The sequence below is a fragment of the Amblyraja radiata genome, chromosome 2 (assembly GCF_010909765.2).
Source record: "Amblyraja radiata isolate CabotCenter1 chromosome 2, sAmbRad1.1.pri, whole genome shotgun sequence".
Classification (NCBI taxonomy): domain Eukaryota; kingdom Metazoa; phylum Chordata; class Chondrichthyes; order Rajiformes; family Rajidae; genus Amblyraja; species Amblyraja radiata.
The window spans coordinates 51,494,506-51,520,395 of NC_045957.1; the positions used below are offsets into that span (position 1 = coordinate 51,494,506).

General features: G+C 42.1%; 1 protein-coding gene across 2 annotated transcripts in view; it reads right to left on the reverse strand.

The window, feature by feature from the left end:
- The window catches only part of rapgef5 (Rap guanine nucleotide exchange factor 5), a 143,642-nt gene that overhangs the window by 30,091 nt on the left and 87,661 nt on the right, over positions 1–25,890 (reverse strand). For both annotated transcript variants that reach the window (XM_033046205.1, XM_033046196.1), the window contains exons 12-15: positions 20,042–20,120; positions 9,216–9,363; positions 9,030–9,127; positions 2,210–2,240 (exon numbers count right to left, since the gene is read on the reverse strand). In XM_033046205.1, the coding sequence (XP_032902096.1) occupies positions 2,210–2,240; positions 9,030–9,127; positions 9,216–9,363; positions 20,042–20,120 (356 nt within the window). The remainder of the gene's footprint in view (positions 1–2,209; positions 2,241–9,029; positions 9,128–9,215; positions 9,364–20,041; positions 20,121–25,890) is intronic.

Below are 25,890 nucleotides of genomic sequence, written 5' to 3' on the forward strand. Positions count from 1 at the left end.
ATGAACAATTTTACAATGAATACAAAAAAAGTATCAAACAGTTCTCCACACCACTATTGTTAATCTATAATATCACAACAAATTCCAAGCCACTTCTATAACAGAGATATGTAGGAACCCTTGGTTTACCTATATCTACCTATAATTATTATTCAAGGATATAAAATATGTAAATGAGACTGATGTGCTCATAGCTCTAGCATACTGAATGAATAAAAAATGCACATCTTGCAGGTTAAAATGTCAATAAGATTTGCAACAATTAATGCTGGTACAAAGATTAACATGATAACTAAAGAACAATTGATCAATGACAAAATAACCTTTGAAATAATAAGCTACAAACATGAAAGGTTATAATGTGAAAAAGAATCATTACATTGCAGACAACTTATCGCTACAAATTAATATCTGGGGAATACTTTAAAACTTTGTGGAATAAAATTAAATGAGAGCAGCAAAAATGTGTTCAGCCAGCTCAACATTCTGAATTTTAATGGATCTGATATCAACAGACTGAAATTCCTGAGGCAATTATCATCATAAACATGTTCATTTGAGTAGTTGAGCGCTGTGAGTGTGCAACAGTGGTTAAAGAAAAACTGCAACTTATTTAATTATACTTATTAGTTAATCCCTTGATTGGTAGTCTAAGGTATGGTTTTAATGTCTATTATTTGAGACTGCGTGTTTGCTTTGATCCAATTCCTAATCTAGGCTAGTCTGCACATATCATTGGCAAGAATGGGTTATTATTTGACGTAAATATGCAGTATAAATAGGTTTCTTTGTACAGTGAGCTAACGTATAAATTCAAATCTTTGGTGCAGTTATTTCACGATCAGAGAGCCACAGAGTAATTGAGAGATACAGCACAGAAACATGGCTTCTGGCCTACCAACTCTGCGCTGACCATTAATCACCCATTTGCACTAATCCTGCATTAATCACATTTTTATTCTTCCCACTTTCTCATCAAATAATTCCTCATTCTACTGCTTATCTGCACATGAAGGAAATTTTGCAGTGGCTAATTAACCCACCAACCTGCACATCTTTGGGATGTGCCAGGAAACCGGAGCATTTGATGGCAACACATGTTTACAGTGAGAACATGCACAATAGCAGCAAATCTGATACATCAGTTGAGAGGACTGGAATTTATATATTGCCTTACACATCCCATTCAAGGTATCTCAACACAATTAATGAAATGAATCTTGAGTGTGATCACTGCGGTAATGTCAGAAGTATCCAATTCCAGCACAATGGTATCATAATGATTAAATAATCTATTCTAGTGGCCTTGTTTGGAGGATGAATATTGGCAATAGTTCACTACAAAATGACCCGCGTGACCTTTTACGTACAATTGAGATGGCAGGAAGGGCCTTAACTTAATACCTCATTCAAAAGATGTCACCCCAAGAGTGCAACACTTCATCAGTTCTGAACTTAAATTGCATCTTAGATTATAGTGATCATATCTTTGGAGGGGGTATTAAATGCCTTTCTTTCTATTTGCAGGCTGCTCATCTATGCACAAAGGATAACTTACAATGGCTAATTAACCCGCCAACTTGCACATCTTTGAGATGTGAGGAAACCAGTGAACCTGGTGGAAAAACATGTCCACTGAGAGAAGAGGCACAGTAGAAGTAAGTGAATAATGCCGTTCATTATTTTGAGATATGTTCATACTATTATGGTGGCATTACTGCAAGCTGATCTCAGTTTATTTTGTTCTGGACTCAGATTCAGCAATAACTATAAATCTAGCTTGTAAGACTTTCATGTTGATATAAAGCTTCTTATGCTTTAATTTTTAGAAGAATATGGGCCAAAACCTCACAACTGGAGCAAGCCCAGAATATCAATTTGGTCAACGTAGTTAAGTTGGGCCAAAGGGCCTGACTTAACACTGTACAGGTGTATGACTCGGTGAAGCCTCATAATGGAGCTGCCTGCATTCAGATATTATATGCATCTTGATAAATCATTGCATGATGTTAAAAATGTTAAATGAGAAAGACCCTCTTTGCTCCTCTGCTGCATTCTATTCTCCCTGACTTCACCCTTGAAAGAATGAATGTGTTGCATGAAGTAACACCATCATCATGATATTTTGGAGAAAGATATTATCAGTTATCTAATTATTTTCATAGTCTTGCAAAAGAATGCAAAAAAGCTTCAACCTTTAAAAAATTACCTTCTTGTGCGGTGAACAGTCATCAATGGTGCTGAAACAAAAATAAATTAATTTAGAATATTTCAAATATCCTTTTCTTGCTTATACAGTTTTGCATACATTATGTCTAGAGGGTAGCCAGTTAACTTGCACCAAGCGTAGAAACAGGCCCTTCGACCCACCTTGCCCACGCACAATCTACACTCGTCCCACCTATCTGCTTTTGGCACATATCCCTCTGAACCCATTTTATCCGTACCTGTCCAAATGTATCTTAAATGTTATTCTAGTGCCTCATCTGGCAGTTCGTTCTACATGCCCACCACCCTTTGTGTAAAAAAGGTTACCCCACAGGGTCCTAGTAAATCTTTCCCCCCTCACCTTAAATCTATGTCATTTTGTTCTCAATTCCCCTACTCTGGCAAAAGACTGTGCATTAACCCTACCTACTCCTCGCATTATCTTGTATACCTCTATAAGATCATTCCTCATCCTCCTGCGCTCCAAGGAATAAAATCCTAGCCTGCTCAACCTCTCCCTATAGCACAGGCCTTCGAGTCCTGGAAAAATCCTTGTACATTTTTCTACACCTTTTCCAGCTTAACACCATCTTTCCTCAGTGGGAGGAATAGGTGGGGTAAATGCACAAAGTCTTTTATGCAGAGTATGGGAATCAAGAACCAGAGGACATAGGTTTAAGGTGAGGGGGGGGAATGCAATAAGAACTTGAGGAGCAATTTTATTTTTGCACAAGGATGATTGGTATTCGGAAACAGCTGCCAGATGAGGTAGTTGAGGCTGCTATTATCATTTAAAAATCATTTGGACAGGTACATGGATAGAAAAGGTTTAGAAGGATATGCGCCAAATGCAGGCAGGTGGGATTAGTTAGATGGGGCATGTTGATCAGCATGAGCAAGTTGGGCCAAAAGGCCTGTTTCTATCGATGATAGTAATATGTTGGAGTAAATCAGTGGGATAGGCAGCATCTCTGGAGAAAAGGGATGGGTAACGTATCAGGTCGAGACTGTTCTTCAGACACCTGTTTGTTTCTATGCTGTATGACTCTATAATTGATGTTGGTTTGGTTAATGAATTTGGAGTACTTTGCAGAGGTAAGGTTTGGGGGCATATTTTATGGGCCATGTGGAGTCTGCTCTCTGTTGTCTATGTGTCAGAAGCATAGAGGTGGGCAGGGATCACATCTGCCCGGCAGACCATGAGTTTTGAGCTTCGATTGAGGTCTTCATGTAGGAATGAAGCTAGGAGCTTGATATCTGAGCATGGCATCTGAATGTGCAGAAATGCAAGCAGCATCTGCATATTGCATTTATCTGCTGGGAGTCTGTGGCTGTGAAGTATATTCACTGTTGGATGAACAGTTTCCCATTAGCCCTGAAGATCAGCTCCACTGCCATACAAGGTTTGTTGACATTGGAGTACGAGACACTTTCATTTCAGAAGGCATGGGTGGGTTATCTTCCAGCTGCTTTTATTATATTGAGTCAGTGGCTTGCAACATTGGGTAGGTGTATGCAGCCAACGCAGAGGTCAGAAGCATGGGCCATGTGTGCGGACAGAGCCAGTCATCATGAATAGGGACAGAGTGTGTGACTGTTATTGAACAATTTATTTTCTTCGGTATTCACCAAGGAGAAGGATATTGAATTATGTGAGGTAAGGGAAACAAGTAGAGTAGCTATGGAAACTATGAGATTCAAAGAAGAGGCAGTACTGACACCTTTGAAAAATGTAAAAGTGGATAAGTCTCCAGGTCCTGACAGGATATTCCCTAGGACATTGAGGGAAGTTAGTGTAGAAATAGCAGGGGCTATGACAGAAATATTTCAAATGTCATTAGAAATGGGAGTGGTGCCAGAGGATTGGCGTACTGCGCATGTTGTTCCATTGTTTAAAAAGGGTTCTAAGAGTAAACCTAGCAATTATAGACCTGTTAGTTTGACGTCAGTGGTGGGCAAATTAATGGAAAGGATACTTAGAGATAATATATATAAGCATCTGGATAAACAGGGTCTGATTAGGAACAGTCAACATGGATTCGTGCCTGGAAGGTCATGTTTGACTAATCTTCTTGTATTTTTTGAAGAGGTTACTAGGGAAATTGATGAGGGTAAAGCAGTGGATGTTGTCTATATGGACTTCAGTAAGGCCTTTGACAAGGTTCCTCATGGAAGGTTGGTTAAGAAGGTTCAATTGTTGGGTATTAATGGTGGAGTAGCAAGATAGATTCAACAGTGGCTGAATGGGAGATGCCAGAGAGTAATGGTGGATGGCTGTTTGTCAGGTTGGAGGCCAGTGACTAGTGGGGTGCCACAGGGATCTGTGTTGGGTCCACTGTTGTTTGTCATATACATCAATGATCTGGATGATGGTGTGGTAAATTAGATTAGTAAGTATGCAGATGATACCAAGATAGGTGGTGTTGTGGATAATGAAGTAGATTTTCAAAGTCTACAGAGAGATTTAGGCCATTTGGAAGAGTGGGCTGAAAGATGGCAGATGCAGTTTAATGCTGATAAGTGTGAGGTGCTACATCTTGGTAGGTCAAATCAAAATAGGACATACATGGTAAATGGTAGCGAATTGAGGAATGCAGTTGAACAGAGGGATCTAGGAATAACTGTGCATAGTTCCCTGAAGGTGGAATCTCATATAGATAGGGTGGTAAAGAAAGCTTTTGGTGTGCTGGCCTATAGAAATCAGAGCATTGAGTATAGAAGTTGGGATGTAATGTTAAAATTGTACAAGGCATTGGTGAGGCCAATTCTGGAATATGGTGTACAATTTTGGTCGCCAAATTATAGGAAAGACTAGACTAAGTGGGACCCGTTGGGTCCCAGCATCACACAGGAGGGCTGGTCATCCAACGCAATATTCCACCTCTCCACCAATTCTAATATTGGTGGCCAGTTGGGGGGGGGGGGGGGCTTTCTGGAGAGCTAGTATGGGTGTTGTGGGCTGAAGGGACTGGTTTCCAGAGGGCTTGTATGCAAATTGTGCGCCAAATGGATTCTTGGGCTGGCGTCTCAGTCAATCAAGCCTGCTGTACTGGCAACTCACTCACGGCTGGTGGGCTGGTAGTTGACTCACGGCTAATCCTTGAAATTCTATTTCAAGCAGGGTATAAGGCCACCAAATTCAAGTGCAGTTTCTTACCACGTCTAGCAGGGTTAAAGGCCACCAAATTCAAGTGCAGTTTCATACCATTTGAAGTAGGGTGCAAAGCCACTAAAGACAGCGAGTCGTGACCTCTCCCTCCTCCATCTTGCAGAGACTGAGCCACACCCACATTTCCGGGTTTTTTAACCCCTCCCCTCCCCCCCGGAAAAGGTGTGGCTTTCATGGAGTGATTGACAGGAGAGAGATTCTCAACATTTTTTTTTAAACTAATAACACTTTTATTTTTCATTGATGGGAAGAATTCTCTGCATCTGCTCAGCGGAGGGGGCTGAGTAAGATGGCCAAAAATCACAGCCGTAAGTGGTAGCGTTTTATCTAAAATCAATGAACAGTGCAAACAGGAAGTGCATTTACAGTAGTGCCTTTTAACTTCAAGCCAAAGCACCCAAGCCACCATTTGCAGTAAGTAGTGCATTTCAACTTCATGCCACCATTTGTAGTAAGTGGTGCCTTTCAACTTCAAGCCAATGCACCCACGCCATAATTTGCAGTAAGTAGTGGCTTTCAACTTCAAACCACACCCAAGCCACCATTAGCAGTAAGAGGTGCCTTTCAACTTCAAGTCAAAGCAACCAAGCCACCATTAGCAGTAAATAGTGCCTTTCAACTTCAAGCCAAAGCACCCACCATTTGCCGTAAGTAGTGCCTTTTCTACTTCAAGCCAAAGGTCCCAAGCCACCATTTGCAGTAAGTAGTGCCTTTCAACTTCAAGCCAAAGCAACCAAGCCACCATTTGCAGTAAGTGGTGCCTTTCAACTTCAAGCCAAAGCAACCAAGCCACCATTTGCAGTAAGTAGTGCCTTTCAACTTCAAGCCAATGTTCCCAAGCATCCATTTGCAGTAAGTAGTGGCTTTCAACTTCAAACCAAAGCTCCCAAGCCACCACTTGCAGTAAGTAGTGCCTTTCAACTTCATGCCACCATTTGCAGTGCCTTTCAACTTACAGCCAAAGCACCCAAGCCACTATTTGCAGTAATTAGTGCCTTTCAACTTCAAGCCACAATTTGCAGTAAGTAGTGCCTTTCAACTTCAAGCCAATGCACCCATGCCCCCATTTGCAGTAAGTAATGCATTTTAACTTCAAGCCATTGCACCCAAGCCACCATCTGCAGTTAGTGCCTTTCAACTTCAAGCCACACCCAAGCCACCATTTGCAGTAAGTAGTGCCTTACAACTTCAAGCCACACCCAAGCCATCATTTGCAGTAAGTAGTGCCTTTCAACTTCAAGCCAATGCAACCAAGCCACCATTCGCAGTAATAGTGCCTTTCAACTTCAAGCCAAAGCTCCCAAACCTCCATTTGCATTAAGTAGTGCCTTTCAGCTTCAAGCCACCATTTGCAGTGTGGTGTCTTTCAACTTCAAGCCACACCCAAGCCACCATTTGCAGTAAGTAGTGCCTTTCAACTCCATGCCACCATTTGCAGTAAGTAATGCCTTTCAACTTCAAGCCATTGCACCCAAGCCACCATTTGCAGTAAGTACTGCCTTTCAACTGCAAGCCAAAGCACCCAAGCCACCATTTGCAGTAAGTAGTGCCTTTCAACTTCAAGCCACAATTTGCAGTAAGTAGTGCCTTTCAACTTCAAGCCAAAGCAACCAATCCATCATTTGCAGTAAGTAGTGCCTTTCAACTTCATGCCACCATTTGCAGTAAGTGGTGTCTTTCAACTTCAAGCCACACCCAAGCCACCATTTGCAGTAAGTAGTGCCTTTCAACTTCAAGCCAAAGCAACCAAGCCACCATTTGCTGTAAGTAGTGCCTTTCAACTTCAAGCCAAAGCAACCAAGCCACCATTTGCAGTAATAGTGCCTTTCAACTTCAAGCCAAAGCTCCCAAGCCACTATTTGCAGTAAGTAGTGCCTTTCAACTTCATGCCACCATTTGCAGTAAGTAGTGCCTTTCAGTTTCAAGACACACCCAAGCCAAGCCAACCAGGGGAGGGGGGTGGGGCGCTTTCTGGAGCGCTAGTATGAACCATTTTAGAACCAATAGACATTTTTTTTGCAAGCTTTAGAACCAATAGACATTTTTTGCAAGCTTTAGAACCAATAGACATTATTTTGGCAAGCTTGAGAACCAATAGACATTTTTTTTGCAAGCTTGAGAACCAATAGACATTTTTTTTTGCAAGCTTTAGAACCAATAATCATTTTTTTGCAAGCTTTAGAACCAATAGACATTTTTTTGCAAGCTTTAGAACCAATAATCATTTTTTTACAAGCTTTAGAACCAATAGACATTTTTTTGCAAGTTTTAGAACCAATACACTTTTTTTGCAAGCTTTAGAACCAATAGACATTTTTTTGCAAGCTTTAGAACAAATAGACACTTTTTTGCAAGCTTTAGAACCAATAGACACTTTTTTGCAAGCATTTTAGAACCACTAAGGGCACTTATATTTGAGTAGACATGTGTTCAGTGTTATTCACAGCTCAGAGAAACGTGACCCTCTGCCTTCCTCCATCTTGAAGAGACTGTGTGGCACACCACTTCCTGGTTTTATAGTCCCTCACCCCTGCCGCCAGCGGGGGCAGCAGAGAAAATGGGGAATTTTGTAAAAACATTAATATCTCTGTCACTTTTAATCGACGGGACAAATCCTCGGCACACATGTAGCAGAGGGGGGCTCTGAGCAAGGTGGCCAAAAATGACGGCCGTAGGTGGCGGCGTTCTCTCGGAAATCGCTGCACAGATGGCCAATACCGGTCAAGAACAGACTTTTAGTAATATAGATAGATAGATGTCAACAAAATAGAGAGTACAGAGGAGATTTACTAGAATGTTGCCTGGGTTTCAGCACCTAAGTTACAGAGAAAGGTTGAACAAGTTAGGTCTTTATTCTTTGGAGCCTAGAAGGTTAAGGGGGGACTTGATAGAGGTCTTTAAAATGATGAGAGGGATAGGCAGAGTTGACGTGGATAAGCTTTTTCCCCATTGAGAATAGGGAAGATTCAAACAAGAAGACATGATTTGAGAATTAAGGGACAGAAGTTTAGGGGCAACATGAGGGGGAACTTCTTTACTCAGAGAGTGGTAGCTGTGTGGAATGAGCTTCCAGTGGAAGTGGTGGAGGCAGGTTTGATTTTATCATTTTAAAATAAATTGGATAGGTATATGGACGGGAAAGGAATGGAGGGTTATGGTCTGAGTGCAAGTAGATGGGACTAGGTGAGAGTAAGTGTTCAGCACGGACTAGAAGGGCCGAGATGTCCTGTTTCCGTGCTGTAATTGTTATATGGAACTAGGTCGGCAACATCAAGCGGGTGTTTGGCTGGAGTCAGAGGTCAAGAACATTGGCCACATGTGCGGCTGGAGCTGGAGGCTATAAATGTGGATTGGAATTAGCATTCGGGAACTTGGGCCAAGTGCAAGCCCGGAGCAAGTTTAATAGGCAACCACGCATATTAATTTCAGGAAATTCTGTACCAAGTCAATGGGTAATAAATATCACCAAACAAAGGTTGTCAGTATTCTGTTGGCAGCATGTTGTCCTGGAATGAGTGCCTCATGTATCATGATTCTCCTCTTTCTTCTCCCATAATCAGTACTTTAACAGCCACGTCCTGTTAACTGTATGAATCTCAAGAGCAGTAAATAGAGCAGCACTAGACAGGACATGCATGTCTGTCATACTCACTGTCTGCGAGGTGTCCGAAACAGGCTCTGGAGTTCTTTCAAATCTTTCTCCAAACTCGGGTACTCAAAAAGATCATCCAGCACACACCTATAAAGTTTCTGTAGCACAAAAGGACAAGCATGGCATGTTGTTTATGAAGACTGTAAATAAAATACTAAATATTTTAGAAATTTTAAAATACCCTACCTTAAAAAGCAATTTAGTATTTTCATCTTCTCGTAATAATGTCCTGTAAAGATAGACCCACTGTGACACAATACGCAGAACTTTACGCTTTCGGTACAAGCTGTTTTTCAAGACTCCTTGTTTTTCAGCATGTGTCTGAGAACAATATGTAGCTTTCAGTCAAGGAAAAAAGCATGGTGGTTTAAAAAAAGTCACAACTTTAGAGCAAATTGTATGGTTGTGTGTTTGTACTACTTACGATTTGTTTAATTTTCACGGCTGAAATTTTTTAATCTAGTTCCTGAATAGCAGCTGATGAATATGTAGTCTTTCAAAGATTTGAGTTCGCTAGAATGCAACTCGGTTATGATTCCCCTGTTTAGCAGAAGCTGATTGAATCTCAATAAAATTTAGGCGTGAATTATTCAACTATGCAACAGGTTTCAATCTTTCCTTTGTATTGGTATTTATAGTAATCCATCAACAGCGATAATTTTAAGATCACTAAAAAAAAAAAATACTGTACTCTCTTTAACATTCCTCTAAACTCATTTTCTGATGTTAGCATGTTGTCGGGGAATAAGCCTCTCAATTATCACTACTCTTCCCTCATTTTGTCTACTCCATATTGCAATGGAATCACATCATTCCCATTCATCATTTTGTCGGTTATTCCAAATCACTTTTCTGGATGGGGAAAGGAAAGTATTGATGGATGTGGCAGCGAAGCAAACAAGGGTATGAACATAATTCAATTCACCACTACACACGCTTGAGGGTAAGTAGGCATTTCAATAAAAATGTCCTTTTAGTGATATCCTTCAATTGAGTGAATCTTAAAAAATGAAGGACTATCATAATGATAATCTGTGAGGAAAGATGATCCACAAAGTAGTGCAAGTGCCCTTCAGGTATTCAGCAGTACAAAGGATTTGATGATCTTTCATTGCACTGATGAGAGTCCAAAGGTGGAAGATAATGTTTCAAACCTTATCTATCTTGTAGTATCCATCAATTATATCCTAAATCAATTGCACCATCTTACTTTAAATTGATTGCAAAACTCTGCATTTACAACAAATTTAATTTACAAGCTTTGCTATTAAATCAAGTGCTCCGCTTATCTTTTTGAGAAGAATTCTACTGCAATAATGACCTTGCCAGTGGGAACCACAAATGATTTAATAACTGCTCTGATATGAATGAGTCTGAAGGAACTATCAAATTTCCTGCCACTAATATTGTGCACACCCCTTGTCTTCTCAGAGGCTGTTAAATTGTGAAATGTAGTTACAAGATTAATGTACAGTTATTCTGCAGTAACTGCTGAGGAAGGTAAATTTGCTCTCCAACAAATTCAGTTCCTAATGCTCATCTCATTTATTCCAAGGGGTTTTATAGTATTGAGTTAAAAACACTAAATTACATTATCTGATGGAATTTTGTAGTTTAATCATCACATTTTGTTATCTTAAAATATTAAATATTATTGCTGCATGACTTATCAATTCGTCCGGAAGTGGCAGCGCTGGGAACGGCTGCGGCTCGCCTGCAGTCCGTTTGTTTTTACTTTTTTGTGTTGTTTTTTTTTCGTTTTGTCTAGTTGTGCTTTTGGTTTTTAGGTTGTGTTTATGTGAGTGGGGGGTTGAAACGGGGCTTGCTGTCTCTCCCTTGGGGGGAATACGACTTTTTCGTCGTATCCCCCCTCTCTGCCTCCGTCTGCGCTGAGGCCTAATGGCAGAGCTGGCGACCTCGGGACTCCGGAGGCAGCCAGTCAGGACTCACCCTGGGCTCGCTCCCGTGAGGGCGGCCCAGCTCGGGGCTGGAACTGCGCTCCCGTGAGGACGGCCTGGCGAGGGGCCGGGACTCTCCAGTGAGGGGCTGTGGCACTCCCGTCGGAGTGGCCCAGCCCGAGGGTGGAACGGCACTCCCGTCGGAGTGGCCCAGCCCGAGGGTGGAACGGCACTCCTGTCGGAGTGGCCCAGCCCGAGGTGGAACGGCACTCCCGTCGGAGTGGCCCAGCCCGAGGGAGGAACGGCACTCACGTGAGGGCGACCCGACTAGGGGCTGGAACGGTGCTCCGGTGGCTGGGAAGGCGTTCTGGCGGCGGTGACCTGAGTCCTGGGTTGAGCCGCGGGCCAGTGGCTGCGTCCGCTGGACTGGAGGGCGGCAGCTTCGACCACCCCGGGCCGCGGTGTTCGAGTCAGCCAGTTTGCGGGGTTCGGTGAGCCGCGGGACTGTTTGTACCATCGCCCGGTGGGGAATCGCCTCAGCGCAGAGGGAGAAGAGGAGGGAAGAGACTGCAGACCTAAGATTTTTGCCTCCACCACAGTGAGGAGGTGCTTGGAGGACTCACTGTGGTGGTGTTAATTTGTGTTTATTGTTGTTATTATTGTATGATTGTATGTATGACTGCAGGCACGAAATTTCATTCAGACCGTAAGGTCTGAATGACAATAAAGGCATTCAATTCAATTCAATTCAATCAGTGAGCAAAACACTCTCTTCAAAATTCAAGAGACACCCTGGCACAACCTGATGTTTTTCTCAGACACTCAGCTGCTTTCTCTGCATTAACTATCTGTGATTATTGGGATCTTTAATCGATTTTCTCTAAGCCCTTTCGCTGAAAGTAGTCATACAAATGTTAACCATTTGTGACCCAAAACAAAGTAGTGATCAGAGATCAAATTTAGGGCTTTCAGTTCAATTCCTTAGTGCAATGTTTTTATCAAGACACTGGGGTAATCCTGTGAACACTAAACTGAACATTAAAGTTTACGATTCAATAACTATTACGTTTTCAGACATTGCACTAGCTTAAAATATCAAAACGTATCACAACTGCACAATTTCATAATCAAGAGTCAAAAGGCAAAGTAGCCTTCATCTCTCTTTAATATTTCCTATCATTGTTTATTTCAGATGTAGATGGTCAGGCAGTTTCCCATCTACAGGCTATTAACTGCCAGCTACTACACAGACTCATCACTTGGGACATCTTCCGCTCCAGACCCTTCCCTACTTTCCACAAGGACCACTCTCTCCATGACTCTGCAATCCACTCCTCCATCCTCACTTGTCCATCCCCAACCCCAGGTATTTTCCCCTGTAACTGCAGGATGTGCAACATCTATCCCTACTCCTCCACCCTGGCCATTATCCAGGGACACAAACAGCCCTTCCAGGTGAGATAGATATTCACTTACACTTCCTCTAACCTTGTCCATGCAAAAGATGCTCTCGAGGTGGCCTCTTCCTCAAGAGCACACTCAGTCCCCACTTTGCCGAGCATTTGCACTCGGTCCATCATGGCCATCTAGAACTGTTGGATTCTGGCCATTTCATTACTCCTGCCCATTCCCACACTTCATTACTGCTCATCCCACATTTGCCTGCCCCAGCCTCCGCCACTGTCAGGGTGAGGTAAAACACAAATTTGAGGAACAGTATCTCATAATCCTATTCAGTAATCTACTGTGCAAGCCAATGGCATGAACACTGAATTCACTAATTTCAGTTAACCTGTTCTCCCCTCCCAAGAATTTCTATCCACTCTCAATCTCCCACATGAAACCCTCTTTCCAATACTTGACTCTTCACCCAGCTTCTTCCTCACCCACAACATCTGCCCATCACCCACGCATTCCTCTCATTGGACCCATTCCCCTTCTCATTGACCTTCTCTTCCAACCAGATTACATCACCTTCAGCCCCAGTTTCCTACACCAATCTGGCCCCAGCGTAGTTATCCCCACGCCTCTCTCCTCCCCCTCCAACCCTCTCTCCTTCCCACCTACCCCCCCCCCTCCCCCACAACCCTGCACATGGATCCACTTACCGCATGCCAGTTCTTCCCACCTTCTCTCTCTTTACACTGGCTTTGCCCCCTCACTCTTTCAGCCCAAAGGAAAGGTCTCAACCTGAAACTCCAACTGACCAGTTCCATCCACAGATGCTGTCTGACCTGCTGAATTGCTCCAGAAGACTTTTTTTGCTGGAGGAACACAGCAGGTCAGAAACATCTGTGTGAGGGAATGGACAGATGGTGTTTCAGGACATGACCCTACTTCAGATTGTTTTTTAATCAAGATTCCAGTATCTGCAGTCTCTCGTGTCTTCTTTATGTTCTGTTTAACTTGATTCCCATTATCAGCAGTTACATACTTCATTGTAATTTTCAGGTTTGGTCAAGTCTGAAAGCATTATGCGATCAACAATGACAAAAATGGAATTATAACATAGTAAAATCTTACGTGCACTTTTAATATTACTTATTTTCTGAAGTTGTCATGATTTCGATTTCAACTGAACTAGCGAAAGAACTGAACTATTAATTCATAGATTTATCATTTTCTGAATTAATGTCTGGCCCAAATTGCAGAAATCCAACCAAATTAGTGCACAATGAGACTGCTGCTCATTGCATGCATAGTTCACTACACATCTTTACAATGTGAAATGAAAGAACCATTAAAACAAAACAATAATTGCAGTTTCTGTAATTGCTAACCCATTGCACTTGAATTCAGATGGTTAATTGAAGTAAAACTTGTCAGGTTTGTTCGTCAGAAAGCATTATGCCTTTAAAATTCATGCTATACTGGCTGATTTCAAACCAGATAGATGATCTGTCATGACTGTAATGTTCTGCCATGAATGGCTCTCAATTAAAATTATTTAAGGGATTTTCAGTCCCGTATTCTCCATGCAGAACTCCACTTCTTAAAAACTGGACATCCTGCATTATTTAGCCAAGCTCTTTTAAATAAACCATTAAATGCTGGAGTTAATGGAATTGCCAGCAGGCTTCTTTATAAATAGAGATGAAAACCATTGAATGACGGAAGTTACTTCGGGTCATGAGACCTCAGCTGTTTCCTCAGTTCTCTTGCCCATTTCCCTTCTGTCATTCATCTTCATTTACAGGGATTATTTTTACATATCTTTTCCATGCCTGTTCACTCTGATATCCAATAATTTGATGACATTTTTGTTCTGTTAGACCAGTGGTTCTTAACCTTTTTGGCACCAGTACGCGCATACGCGAACAAAATACTGTATGTGGTATGTACCTTTGTTAGGTTCCTAAATATGGGCTCAACAAATTGATATGTTATTTGTGTCCCCTTCATGACCCCAGGCAAAGCCCCAAATGACCCCCATAGGGATGGGGGGTCACGACTCCCAGGTTGAGAACCACTGTTATAGACAATAGAAAATATGTGCACGAGTAGGCCATTCGGCCCTTCGAACCAGCGCCGGCATTCAATGTGATCATGGCTGATCATCCCCAATCCGTACCCCATTCCTGCCTTCTCCCCATATCCCCTGACTCCGCTACCTTTAAGAACCCTATATAGCTCACTCTTGAAATTATCCAGAGAACTGGCCTCCACCGCCCTTTGAGGCAGATAATTCCACAGACTTCCAATGATTTTTTGCAGGATTTTTTTTTTAACATTATACAGTTTGTCAAAATGTATTTGCTGGCCACTTAACAGAATAATTTATATTTATAAACCATCACTAAAACTGCTCCTTATATAATGCATCAAATGAAATGGCAATCCGTAAATACAGCCACACACCCCACAAGAGATTTAATGGACAAGATAGAGCAAAGAGTCAGATGATTAAAAGCACCATTTTAAGAAGCATCTTAAAAGAGGAAAATGAGTTAGAAAGGCATAGATGTTTAGTGAGGGAACTCCATAGGATGGTGCAGACAGCGAGAGAGTACAAGTTATCTGAAGTGCACGCATGGCCAGAAAGGGAGAAAGCACAGATTTCTCAGATAGCTGGTGGATATTATAGTGATAGGATGGGATAAAATAAAGATAATGGTGGGGCCACATTTAGAGTATTGCATTCAGTTTTGGTCACCCTATTATAAGAATTACGGTGTTAAGCTGGAAAGGGTGCAAGAGAAGATTTACGAGGATGTTGCCAGGACTCGGGGGCCTGAGCAACAGGGAGAGTTTGAGCAGGCTAGGACTTTATTCCTTTGAGCACAAGAGGATGAAGGGTGATCTTAGAGAGAGATATAAGACCATGAGAGGAATAGATGGGGTAAATTATTTTTTTTTAACCCAGAGTGGGGGAATCAAAAACCAGAGAACATAGGTTTAAGGCGATGGGGGAAAGATCGGAGCCTGAGGGACAACTTTTTTACATAAAGGGTGGTGGGTGTATGGAATGACCTGCAGGAGGAGGTAATTGAGGCAGGTACAATCACAAGTTTTTAAAAACCTTTGGACAGGTACATGGATAGGATCAGTTTAAAAGTATATGGGCCAAACAAAGGGAGGTGCGACTACTGTATGTGCTTTCAAGTTTATTGTATCTTCTGCCTGACTCAAGTGGGGAGAAGAGGGGATGACCAGGGTGAAAAAGGTCCTTGACTATATTGGCTGCATTCCCAAGGTATCGTGAATTATAGATGGAATTGATGGATAGATCTTGGTGCATACAGGCGCAGAATATTTTGTTTTTAAGGAATTATGAATAGAACTGAACATTTTGTAATCATCAGCAAACATCCTATCTCATGACAGAAGGAAATTATTTGATGAAACGGCTGTAGATGGTTGGCCATGGAACAAAGCTCCGATGGACCCTGCCCTGAAATGGTGGCTTTACTCTGTGAGGTACCCTTGAAACTCACCATCTACAGATAGAATAGGCACACATCTCGGAGATGAGGAAGAAATGGCCTGCTTTTTGCAAGTTGTCACAGTACGTGTGCTGCACATCTTTATACTATTTACGATAACAATGTTAGTGGAGAATCCACTAGACTGACATTTCTAGCTACTTTCCAATGCACAGGCAAGTAAGTGCATGCTTTTAATAGGACGTTCTTCACTATTGCTAACTCAGTGTGCATTTCATGAGATTTATTAAACATGTCATTTGTTGTTCAGTTAAGAATCTCACTTCTGAGTCAGAAAGTTGTAGATTAAAATTTAATTCAGAACCAGCAGAAAAATAGAGACCCAAAAACCAGTCCAGACAGGTTAGGCTGTTGGAAGAACCGACCTATGAATGGGACTTTAAACTCTGCTCTGTCGGGTGAATGCAAAAGACTACTTTGAATTTGAGCAGTGGATTTGTTCCTGGTCATTACTTTTCCAACCCTGAACTACACCGCAAAAGATAATCTGCTGCTCATTTCATTGTCTTTTGTAGGAACATTTTGTGCCCAAAGTGGCAAATGTATATCATACTTTAAAACATTAGAAACAAAACTCTGACTGTCGAGTGCCAGTGGATTTTCCAGGGTAATTAGAAGCCGAACATGAAAGCATGGTGTTTTTCTGCTGACTTAGTGTTCTTTCAGAATATTGCTGGTTTACAGATGCACAAAACATGTCTGCTGGTTTAAAAAATTGGCAAACAAATCTTTCACAGATTTCTCAAACATTACGTAGAGCTTTTTATAGCTATTTTCAGAAGAACCAAATGCAGCCTGAACAGCTGTGAATTTCCAGCATTTTCTATTTTTATTTTAGATTTGCAGACATTTTGAGGTTTAAAAAAAAAATTGTTAAGGAGAACCATGTGTGGCAAAAAGATAAGCATTAGAAAATGCAGACCAACGTGGATTCATCTCATTCAAGACTTCTTTTCTTCTTCCAAAGGGATGTTGGGGAGAATGAAAAGTTAGCGAAGGTCTCCCAGCAAGTATAATTTCTTCTCTGCTCACTCACTTTTTCACTCCCTTACCCTCGGCACTTCTCAGCACATAGTCATATAGATGACCCATAGCTATACAATACAATACAATACAATACAATACAATTTATTTGTCATTTGAACCCCATTGAGGTTCAAACGAAATGTTGTTTCTACAGTCATACACACAAGAAAGAACCAAGACACAACACAATTTACACAAACATCCATCACAGCGCATCTCCTCCTCGCTGTGATGGAAGGCAAAGGCTTATCTCTCCCCTGCACTTCCCATTCCCCTCCCGATGTCAGAGTCAAAGTCAAAGCCCCCGGCGGGCGATGGTAATTGTCCCGCGGCCATTAACGCCGCGCCGGGTGATGCAAGACCACGCTCCGCTACATTATTGATCGCAAAATTATCGGATTCTTTTCATAGACATTTTGACAATTCAGTCTCAAAGTGACATAACAGTCCACAAGTCACAACCTAATTGTAAACACCGAAAGTTGATCCAACATTCTGTCAGTATTGGGGCAGAAAAATCACCGCCTAGAAATTGAACGCATTTGTAGATGTTATTGTGTTTTGTTATTTCTAGGTGGAATCAAACCCATTGGGAAAATATCCCAAGCACACATTTCACCTCAGCATTGGGTGCGCAACTGACATGAGACAATTATGTCATCGGGTCATAACTGATAGGGGCAGAATTAGGCCATTCGGCCCATCAAGACTATTCTGCCATTCAATCATGGCTGATCTACGTTTCCCTCCTAACCCCATTCTCCTGCCTTCTCCACATAACCATTGATACCCATACTAATCAAGAATCTATCTACCTCTGCCTTAAAAATATCCGTTGACAGCCTCCACAGCCTTCTGTGGCAAAGAATTCCACAGATTCACCACCCTCTGACCAAAGCAATTCCTCCTCATCTCCTTCCTAAAGGACGTCCTTTAATTCTGAGGCTATGACCTCTAGTCCTGCACTCTCCCACTAGTGGAAACATCCTCTCCACATCCACTCTATCCAAGCCTTTCACTATTTGGTAAGTTTCAATGAGGTCCCCCTCATTCTTCTAAACTCCAGCAAGTACAGGCCCAGTGCAGTCAAATGCTCATTTTATCTTAACTCACTAATTCCTGGGATTATTCTTGTAAACGTCCTCTGGACCTTCTCCATCCTTCCTCTGATATGGTGCCCAAAATACTCCAAATGCAGCACCTTATAGAGCCTCAGCATTACATCCCTGATTTTGTATTCTAGCCCTCTTGAAATAAATGCTAGCATTGCATTAGCCTTCTTTACTGCCGATCGACTTGCAGATTAACCTTTTGGGAATCCTATACCGGCACTCCCAAGTTCCTTTGCACCTCTGATTTCTGAGTTCTCTCCTCATTTAGAATATAGTCTATGCCTTTATTCCTACAACCAAAATGCTTGACTCCACACTTTCCTACACTATATTCCATCTGTCACTTCTCTGCCCACTCTCCCAACTTGTCCAAGTCCTTCTACAGAGTCCCTGCTTTCTCTACACTACCTGTACTTCCGCGTATTTTTGTATCATCTGCATGTCATGTCACAGGTCACATTGTACACATTCTCTCCACTCCCAGGAGAAATGGAAATTTCATCAATCACCTATACAAACTTGAATATCGAACGTATAATGGCACTTCAAGGTTCTGCAGCGTCAAATCTAGATCTTGTGCACAATGTCTGTTAATCTCACTTTTCAATACCAAATCATTGTGCAAGTGTCATTAGAAGCGATTGTTTGTCAATTTCAATGACCACGCGTGGTTAAAGTAGTAGCTGTGCTCTGAAGAGACAATGATGTCAGATTACAGCAAGGAGGTTACATGGAAACAAAATATTTACCCCTATGCTAATTTATTCCAAGATGGATTTCAGTTTGATAATTTCTAGATAACTTTTAAATGTTTTTCGTGTTCCCGATCAAAATTGTGTTATAACTAATTCAGCCATTCAATGCAAGTGATGGTCCTCAATTCATCACTAGTGTTTTCTTCAATTTGTGTTATGTTAACACAGTCTTAACTAGAACTTAATGACCCATATGTTTGACTCTTTGCATACAAAGAGATTGTATGCAAGGATTGTATGCAAAACAAAGAATTCATCTGTGCCAAGTACACGTGACAATAAAGTATAAATCAATCAACTATCCACACTGATCATAGTGCCTTCATTCAAATTACTTTTAAGGAGCATGCTGCAATCATTGGCCCCTTCACCAGTGGACACTTTACAGTGGCCTGAGACCAATCATACCATGGTAATTAAATGGGCCAGATTATCTCACCATGAGTGCTGAAGCACAAAAGATAGCACCATGTCCCTCATCCCCCACCTTCTCCCTCCTCTTCCTAGCAACCTTTTCCGCTGCTGCAATGTGTAGAGTCCTTTAGGGATCCCCCACTCCCAGTGACATGTAGCTGAGAGCTCAACATGCAGATGTTGACGAGGCCAACATGGGTCCCATTTTACTGCTTCATTTATTAATATTTTGGCCTATTACACACATTCTATTGGTAAGTCAGAGGTCATCGCCATACTCCACACCACATGTACAGTTCACCAAAATGCACAATTGACTTACCAGTACAGGAATACGGAATTCGTAATTTATGGTTCAAGTGAGTTTTTCTTAAATCAGTCATTACTAAAGTGTTCAGCATTCATACCTACATGGTGGATCTTGTGTTTTAATTCATTATTTACACTTGTTAAACAATGGGAAACTAAGCATTATATTATCGATGGGATTTACAAATAAAATTGCATTTTATAAATTTGATGATTTCTGATGAGTGATTGAATGGCACGTGACTATTTTGCAGAAATCAAAGGTACTCACCAAAGTTAGGAGATCAAGAGAACATTTCAACCTATTGTAGCGACAAAATGCCGAGTAACTCAGCGAGACATGCAGCATCTCTGGAGAGAAGGAATGGGTGACGTTTCTGGTCGAGACCCTTCTTCAGACTGAAGAATCCCCAGCATCTGCAGTTCTTTCCTACACATTTCAACCTATTTCTTTCTTGAGATCATAAAGCCTTGGTCCTTCACAACATATCTTTCTAAGCATGATAATCCTCTACTAACTTGCTAGCTAGTATATGTAGATATCTGAAAGGATATTGTCTCAGTAATGCATGGCACAAATCACTGGTTGTCATGAAGACTGTGTATGTAAGAAGAAAATCGTCCAGCAAGATATCTGTAAAAGAAAACTTTTTTTTTTTTAAACTGAATTGTCTCAAAATTACATCTATCAGCAATTTAATTATTTAATACACAAAATATACTGAGCCTGCAAACCGGATTAAAAAGAAAATGTATTTATTACACTACAGCAACATAACTGCCCACTCACCAATCCGTGTGCAAAAGCTAAAGAATAAACCCAAAAGGATCAGTATTACAGAACTTACCATAGATGTACATCTTCATTTCTTAAGACTTTTTGGTAAGTGTTTATGTTGCATCCCGTATCCGATTGCCAAGCGATGTAGTGAAATATATCTCGGGTTATTCAAATAATGGCTGTTTGTAGTTAGTTTTTGAGGGTGTATTTGTTTTCATTTAATGCAAAGTAGATGAAAATGACCTGGGGGAAATCTAAAATGATGACCCAATTACCAAGTCCTTAGTCTGATACAATTTTGTGGGCAATGCTATATGCATTTTGAATATACTTGTAAGCCAGTTCCCTATGGTAATGATACATCAAATAAGAAATAGGAGCAAGAATGGGCCATCAAACAAACAACTTAAGGTGTATTCAGGTGATCAAAAGTGTACATATAGTCATTGAGTCATGGAGTCACACAGCATAGAATCAAGCCGTACTCCACACCACATGGTCTGAAGAAGGGTTTCGGCCCGAAACGTCGCCTATTTCCTTCGCTCCATAGATGCTGCTGCACCCGCTGAGTTTCCCCAGCAATTTTGTGTACCTTCGATATTCCAGCATCTGCAGTTCCCTTTTGAACAACATAGAATCAAGCCCAATGACCCAACTTATCTATGCCAACCAGGTTTTGTAGCTCATCTAGTCCCATTTGCCTGTGTTTGGCATAGAAACGTCCTATCCATGTACCTGCATAAATGTATTTTAAACATCAACATTGCGCGTTCCTTTAGAGCTTCCTCTAGCAACTTGTTTCACATACACAGCACACTCCACTCTCTTATAAGGAGAGTTCTGAACTCCTCTACCCTGGAAAAAAGACTGTGACCATTCTTGATTTAGCCTCTCATGATTTTATATACCATAACAAGGTCACCCCTCAGCCTCCTATGCTACAGGGAAAAATCCCACCCTACCTCATCACCCCTTATAACTCAAGCCCTCATGTTATGGTAACATCCTGGTAAATCTTTTCCGCACCCTTTCCATAAATCCTTCCTACAGCTTCCAAATGTGCTCTAACCAATATCTTGTACAGCTGCAACATAGCATCCCAATGCCTGTATGGAATATTCTTACTGGTGCAGGCAAGTGGCCTCTGGAGTCACCATTTTCAGGGAACCATGCACCTGTACCCCTCGGTTTCTCAACTCTACTTCACCTACCAGCGTCCTACCATTTACTGTATAAATTCCTACTTGATTTTGTTAGGAGGTCCCAAATGGAAAGGACGCGAATACAAGTATTGAAGAAAACTCAAAATCCAGACATGAATGGAACCGAAAGACATAGATCAGGAACCAACAGAACTCAGAACTGCTATTGAACCAACAAAATGCAGAACTGATTAGTCGACACCCATTTGGTGATGATCTCAGGTATTTATACCAAGTGATAGATTAGGGGAGCAGATTAAATGCAGGTGTACTACTAATAGCTCAGGGGAGGTATGGAAAAAGTCTCAAGTGTCTGGAGGCATGGCAAGTGTGATAGATTTACCAAAATGCACCATCTCACACATGTCAGTATTCAGTTCCATTTGCCATTCCTTAGCCCGCTTCCCAAGTTGATCCAGACCTTCTATAAACTTAAATTGCCCATCTCATTGTCCACTGTACCACCAATGTTGATGTAATCTGCAAATTTGCTAACCATATTAACGAGCAGACACTAAGAACTGGAATCTCAAGCAAAATACAAAGTGCAGCAGTAACTCAGCTGGTCAGATAGCATCTGTGGAGGGAATGGATAGGTGATGTTTCAGATTGAAACCCTTTTTCAGTTAACTACATTAACTAAATTGTCATCCCAATCGTTTGCATAGATGAGAAACAACAGAGAAACCTAGCACAGATCCTTGCACCACACCACTGTTGACAGGCATCCAATCAAAAAATCAACCTTCTACGATCACCCTCTGACTCCATTAGCAAACTATTTTTCCAGGTGCGGCAGAGGTTCACCTGCATCTCCTCCAACCTCATCTATTGCATCCGCTGCTCTAGATGTCAGCTGCTCTAAATCGGTGAGACCAAGTGTAGGCTTGGCGATCGCTTCACCAAACACCTCCGCTCGGTTCGTAATAACCAAGCTGATCTCCCGGTGTCTCAGCACTTCAACTCCCCCTCCCATTCCGAATCCGACCTTTCTGTCCTGGGCCTCCTCCATGGCCAGAGTGAGGACCACCGTAAATTTGGGGAGCAGCACCTCATATTTCACTTGGCAGTTTGCACCCCAGCAGTATGAACATTGACTTCTCTAATTTCAGGTAGTCCCTACTTTCTCCTCCCCTTCTCAGCTCTCCCTCAGCCCACTGGCTCCACCTCTTCCTTTCTTCTCTCCGCCAACCACCCCCCCCCCCCCCCACATCAGTCTGAAGAAGGGTTTCGACCCGAAACGTTGCCTATTTCCTTCGCTCCATAGATGCTGCCTCACCCACTGAGTTTCTCCAGCATTTTTGTCTACCTTTGATTTTCCAGCATCTACAGTTCCTTCTTAAACTATTTTTTCAGTTGGCTAGCTCACCCTGGATCGCCTGTGACCGAATGATCTGGACAAGCTCACCATGGGGGATCTTGGCAAAGGACTTGACAACATGCACATAATATAGCACTAAACAAGGCAATGACAACTTAAGTTTATTCATCATTACTCATGTTGCATGGAAAAAAAGAAAATCCACCAGCATTGTATCTATAGTGCATGCTAGGAGAAATGTTTGTGCTTTCCAACATGTGGGAACATCCTGTGTAAAGCTGGAAAGAGACAGAAAACACTATTTTGTGTTTATTATTTGTCTTTACCTGTCTAAAGCGAGCACAGGGCAAAATGCTAGGATTTTTATCTTGCCAGAAGTAGGAATTTATTTTCTAAACTGTCTCCTTCTAAAAGATTAGCTAAATCCCTTGAATTATATAATCTTAAACCAAATCAATGCCTGAGAGAGAAAGGCTTGGCCCATGCAATGCTGTGTTTTTGATACTGTAAATATGTAATCTCCCCTGCAGCATGTGCTTTAGGTTCCTTCCTATCCAAATTCAATTATTGTAGAGCTGCAAAATTTCATCACAGCCTGAACAAGGTGACTTGAGACTGGCATCCCGATTAACCAGTGTGTGAACAGCCAAACATACTTATTGTCTTCCATTGTGTAGGAAGGAACTGCAGATGTTGGTTTAAACCGAAGATAGACACAAAATGCTGGAGTAACTCAGCGGGACAGGCAGCATCTCTGGAGAGGAGGAATGAGTGACATTTTGGGTCGAGACTCTTCTGAAGATGCCCTGCCGAGTTACTCCAGAATTTTGTGTCTCTTTAATTGCCTTCCATTTCTTATAGAAAGGCATTTTCTACATTTTTCAATTGGAACAATCATTTTTCAAGTGCAGCAAAATTAATGATCAGTTTTTTTCAGCTGTTCTGTCATAATTGTAACAATTTATAATTTACAACAACATGTTACAGAATGGTTTCTGAGCTGAAATTGTTGCAGTCAACAACAAAATCATTTAATGTATTATCTGCTTTACCCCTGTCCAATTTGGGGCTCTACAGGTTGCTGATTGGTTCCAAAACTGGCTTCTGATGCACACGTGCACATTTGTAGTACAATTCTTGCCAGATTTTATATTGTTCGGGAGTTTTACTCATGCATAACCAAAGTCTACTGAAAATATGCAAAGCTTGTTCACCCTGAAGCCAATTGGCATCCGTTGCTGCCAGTTTGGACCTCAGCACTCCAGCACACCCTGACTATTAACTTCACATATCTGAATACAAGTTCAGAAATAGAAGAAAACAACACATGAATGCTGCACAAAGGAATCAACAACTGCTTTCAAGTTAATTGCTGACTGATTTCTAATGTTTCAGCGGCACAAGTTTTAGTACTTTAGCGGCACAGCGGCACTGTGTAAAGTTCTTTATAATTGCTGAAGTCTTCAGGGAGTGGTATGCGAGGTGATGAACAACTTTGTCTGAGTTCAAAGGTTTTGTACAAACATGTTGCTCCCAGACATTCCTCTAGGAATGCAACATGTCTGGGGAAATGAGCAGAATGAATGCAGAGCAATACAAGGTAAACAAAGTGGTTGGAATGAGCTCTCAAGAGGAGGTTGTATCTCCAGGGATGTTTAGGGAGCAATTTGCCAACCTCAGCCACAGCAGGGAGCTGGCCTGAGGAGGTGCGGGGCCCAATTGGGAACCATTTTGGTGAGCCCCAGGCTCCCAGCCAAGGTCTATAGAATCATAGAAATAGAAATAAAGTATATTATAGACTTTATATCTCTATGGTAGAATGGAAAGTAATCAAAATGTGCGTTTAAAAAGTGCCTGCGAATTAATGGGCCAAACAGATCTAAGCTACATTTTAACATAAAACTGCATACATGTAAGCCTACAAGTAACAAACAGAATGTGTAGATCACCTCTGAAAAGTACATAGTTACAATACCACTTGTTTTAGTGACTGTGAAATGAAAACAAAGTAATTTAATTAACTAGATCAACTGATTTAAAACCAATAACTATTGGCGAAAAACCAGTCCAGGCATTAAATTTTTGTCTTCAGCCCCATCCTATTCTTTGGGCTTCTACCCCATCCCCAATTTAGTTGTGTGTGTGTTAGTTGTCTGTGCGTTATGTGTGGGAGGGAAGGAGAGAATGGAGGGAGGGAGAGAAAGGAGGAAGGAGAGAAGGGAGTGAGGGAAGTAGAGAAAGAAGGTAGGTTGGGAAGGAGAGAAGGGAAAAGAGAGAGAGAGGAAGGAGGGAGGGAGGGAGGGAAGGGAAGGAGAGAAGAGAGGGAGAGGGTCGGCGGCGGGAGCGGATGCCGGGGTACCGGGCCGACAGGTGTGAGCTGAGGCCGAGGTTTGTAAACGTTGCTCCAACCCCCGGCCCGGCACTCCTTGTATTGTTCACCGCGTCTCCCCGGGGAGAGAGAGGGATGGAGCCCGTGCTGTGTGTGTGAAGCATGGCGACTGGAGGGGCGGGAGCGCTGCCCCGAGACCGTGAGGGAACGACCCACCTACCCCTCTCCCCCTTCTCCATTCACTCCTCACACCCCCCTCCCCGTCTACCCCTTTCTTCCCCCTCCACCCCTCTACACTCTCTACACCCCTCTCTCCCCCCTCCACCCAGGGTAGATCTACCCGAGCAGAGAGTAGATTACTCTAGCGCGGGGCCCCCTTAGACGCGGGGCCCAATTGGGAGCAATTGGTCCAATTGTCTTAAGGCCGGCCCTGGCAAGGAGCAGAGTTTTACACATCTATTCTTTGGTATAGTTGTCCTCACTGAAATTGTCACACTGGGCAGTGCGATATTCACATTGGCTATAAAAGTAATGGAGCCATCTAACTTTATCCTTCAGTCTCTTTCCACAATGTACTGGATGTAGATACAACATTTGAGCACTGGTACATAAGGCAGGCAATGTCCAGCAGGGTGCCACAAGGCTCAGTGCTGGGACCCCAGTTATTCACAATATACACTAATGATTTAGACAAAGAGAAAAAACGCCAAGTTTGTGGATGACACAAAGTTGGGTGGCAGTGTGTGCTGCGATGAGGATGCTATGAGGCTG